The sequence below is a fragment of the Tupaia chinensis genome, unplaced genomic scaffold (genome assembly GCF_000334495.1).
Source record: "Tupaia chinensis unplaced genomic scaffold, TupChi_1.0 Scaffold138060_1, whole genome shotgun sequence".
In the NCBI taxonomy this organism is placed as follows: domain Eukaryota; kingdom Metazoa; phylum Chordata; class Mammalia; order Scandentia; family Tupaiidae; genus Tupaia; species Tupaia belangeri.
The window spans coordinates 696,029-697,919 of record NW_006197961.1 but is presented as its reverse complement, the minus strand read 5'-3'; the positions used below and the strand labels follow the sequence as shown (position 1 = coordinate 697,919).

Genomic DNA, 1,891 nt, shown 5'->3' with positions numbered 1-1,891 from the left:
AAGATAAAATAAAATAGTTATTAAAAAAAGGGGGGGGTGGTAGGTGGTATGGTGGTTAAGGGGCATTGACTGGGCTCCCACATGACCGACCATGGTTTGAGTCCCAGACCTGGCGGCTTCCTCTCTCTCACTCTCATCCATTCTGGTAAAATTAAAAAAATAAATAAAGTAAATCTTTTTTAAAAGAAAAGAAATTTACTTAAAAAAAAAAAAAGGTATTTCCTCTCAAGAGCAGTCACTGGACTCCCACATAGTCAGCTACAGTTCAAATCTCGGACCCGGCAGTTTAAATCTCACACCGTGTGTGTGTTCAAAATCTCTAGAGGAGAAGAGATTGTGACTGCCATCTCCCCCTGGATGGGTGGGTGGGGTAATGTTTCACTTTCTGTCTCTCTGGCAAAAATCTCTCTATAAACAAAAAAAAAAGAGTAATGGGACCAGCAGTTGGTGTAATGGCTATGCCGCTGGACTCCCATGTAGTCAGCTTCGGTTTGAGTCCCAGACCTGGTGGCTTAAACTCTGTCTCTCTCTCTGGTGAGCGCACTCGCCCTATAGTAAAAACCTCTCCAAAAAAAAAAAAAGGTACCTCCTCTCTGTCACTGTAGGATACACGGTCCCTTGGGACAACAGGGCAGTCAGGGCCCATGAGGTCCCAACGGGGGTTCCCATCCACCATCTTCCCTCCAGGGCACTTGTCAACGGGGGGACCAGTGCTGCTATGACCACAGCTTCCAGAACCCTGAGGCCGGTGCCGACGCTAGCCCCTCCGACTGTCCAGAGACCCTCGACCAGAACCCCCCTGGACCTGGGGCGGCCACTGGACCGGGTGTCGACTGAAGCAAATAAAGACATGTCACATGACTCGATTGTCATTTGTCTGAGTGGGGACGCTGCCTGCGGTCTGTCCCTGTGTGCCTGGGGTCTGTGCATCTGGAGGGCGGGGTCTGTTTGTCCCTGCCTGGCTGGGATGCTCTGTGGGGACTAAGAGCTGACCGTCTACACCGCAGGCTGCTCTTGGGCCCCAAGGGGCACTCAGCCACCCGAGAGCTGACGCCTGCGATTCCCGAGGCGGCCACGCGGCGGCAGCCATGCACTCGTGCCCGCGGGGCTAATGCCATGCCCCCAGCTCCCTCAGTCGGCGGCGCGCTCCAGGCCTCGGGCGCGTGCACAGGCCGGCTTTGCAGCCGCCCAGCTCCCACGTGTCCTCGCCCCGCCGCCTGGTTTCTTTGGCCTGGCTCTCCCGGGGCCTCAGTAGCGGAAGCCGGACCGGAACCAGGCGCCCTGTGCATCCGCTCCAGACCAGGTGCTTCCTGCCCTGCAGCCCAAGGGGCCATGCAGGCAGGGAGCGATCAGGCGGGCTGCTGCCCGGACACCCCGTAAGCAGGAGCTGTAGCTCTGCCCCCCAGAACAGGGGTTAGGAGCTTTAACAATCCCGGGGCTGATTGCCCCGTCTTCCGCAGCACCCTTAGTCTCCCTGTGCAAAATGCGCCTAGCCTTAGAACCCACTTTGTTCGCTGTGGGGTCCTCAAAACATTCCTTAGCCAGAAGGTGGCATGCGGGTTAAGGCGCTGGACTCCCACGTGGGCACCGGTTGGAGTCCTGGGTCCTGTGGCTTGAGGATGGCGCCAGGTGCATATGTGCGTGGGTGCCCAAGACCCTGAGACGAGAACGGAGGAGAAGGGATTGCAGCGTGGCGTGGCGTGGCCATCCATCCCACTGGGGGTGATTTCTCACTTTCCCTCTCTGTCTCCCTTTGGTGAATTTATGTATCCTACGGCGCAAACCTAAAAAAAAACCCAAATCATCAAAACTGTACCATGAAGAAAGTGCAGGCCAACAGGCATGGTGGTTAAAGTGGCTGAATCTCACGTGGCTGCCGCTGGAAAACACG

The 1,891-nt window shown here is 56.1% G+C and overlaps 1 protein-coding gene across 1 annotated transcript in view; it reads left to right on the top strand.

Annotated features, from left to right (window-relative positions):
* The window catches only part of TRMT1 (tRNA methyltransferase 1), a 14,041-nt gene extending 13,180 nt beyond the window's left edge, over window positions 1-861 (top strand). Inside the window, 1 exon segment of the mRNA XM_006161039.2 lies at window positions 688-861. Coding sequence (XP_006161101.1) covers window positions 688-837 — 150 coding nt within the window. The 3' untranslated portion in view covers window positions 838-861.
* The last annotated feature ends 1,030 nt before the right edge of the window (window positions 862-1,891 follow it).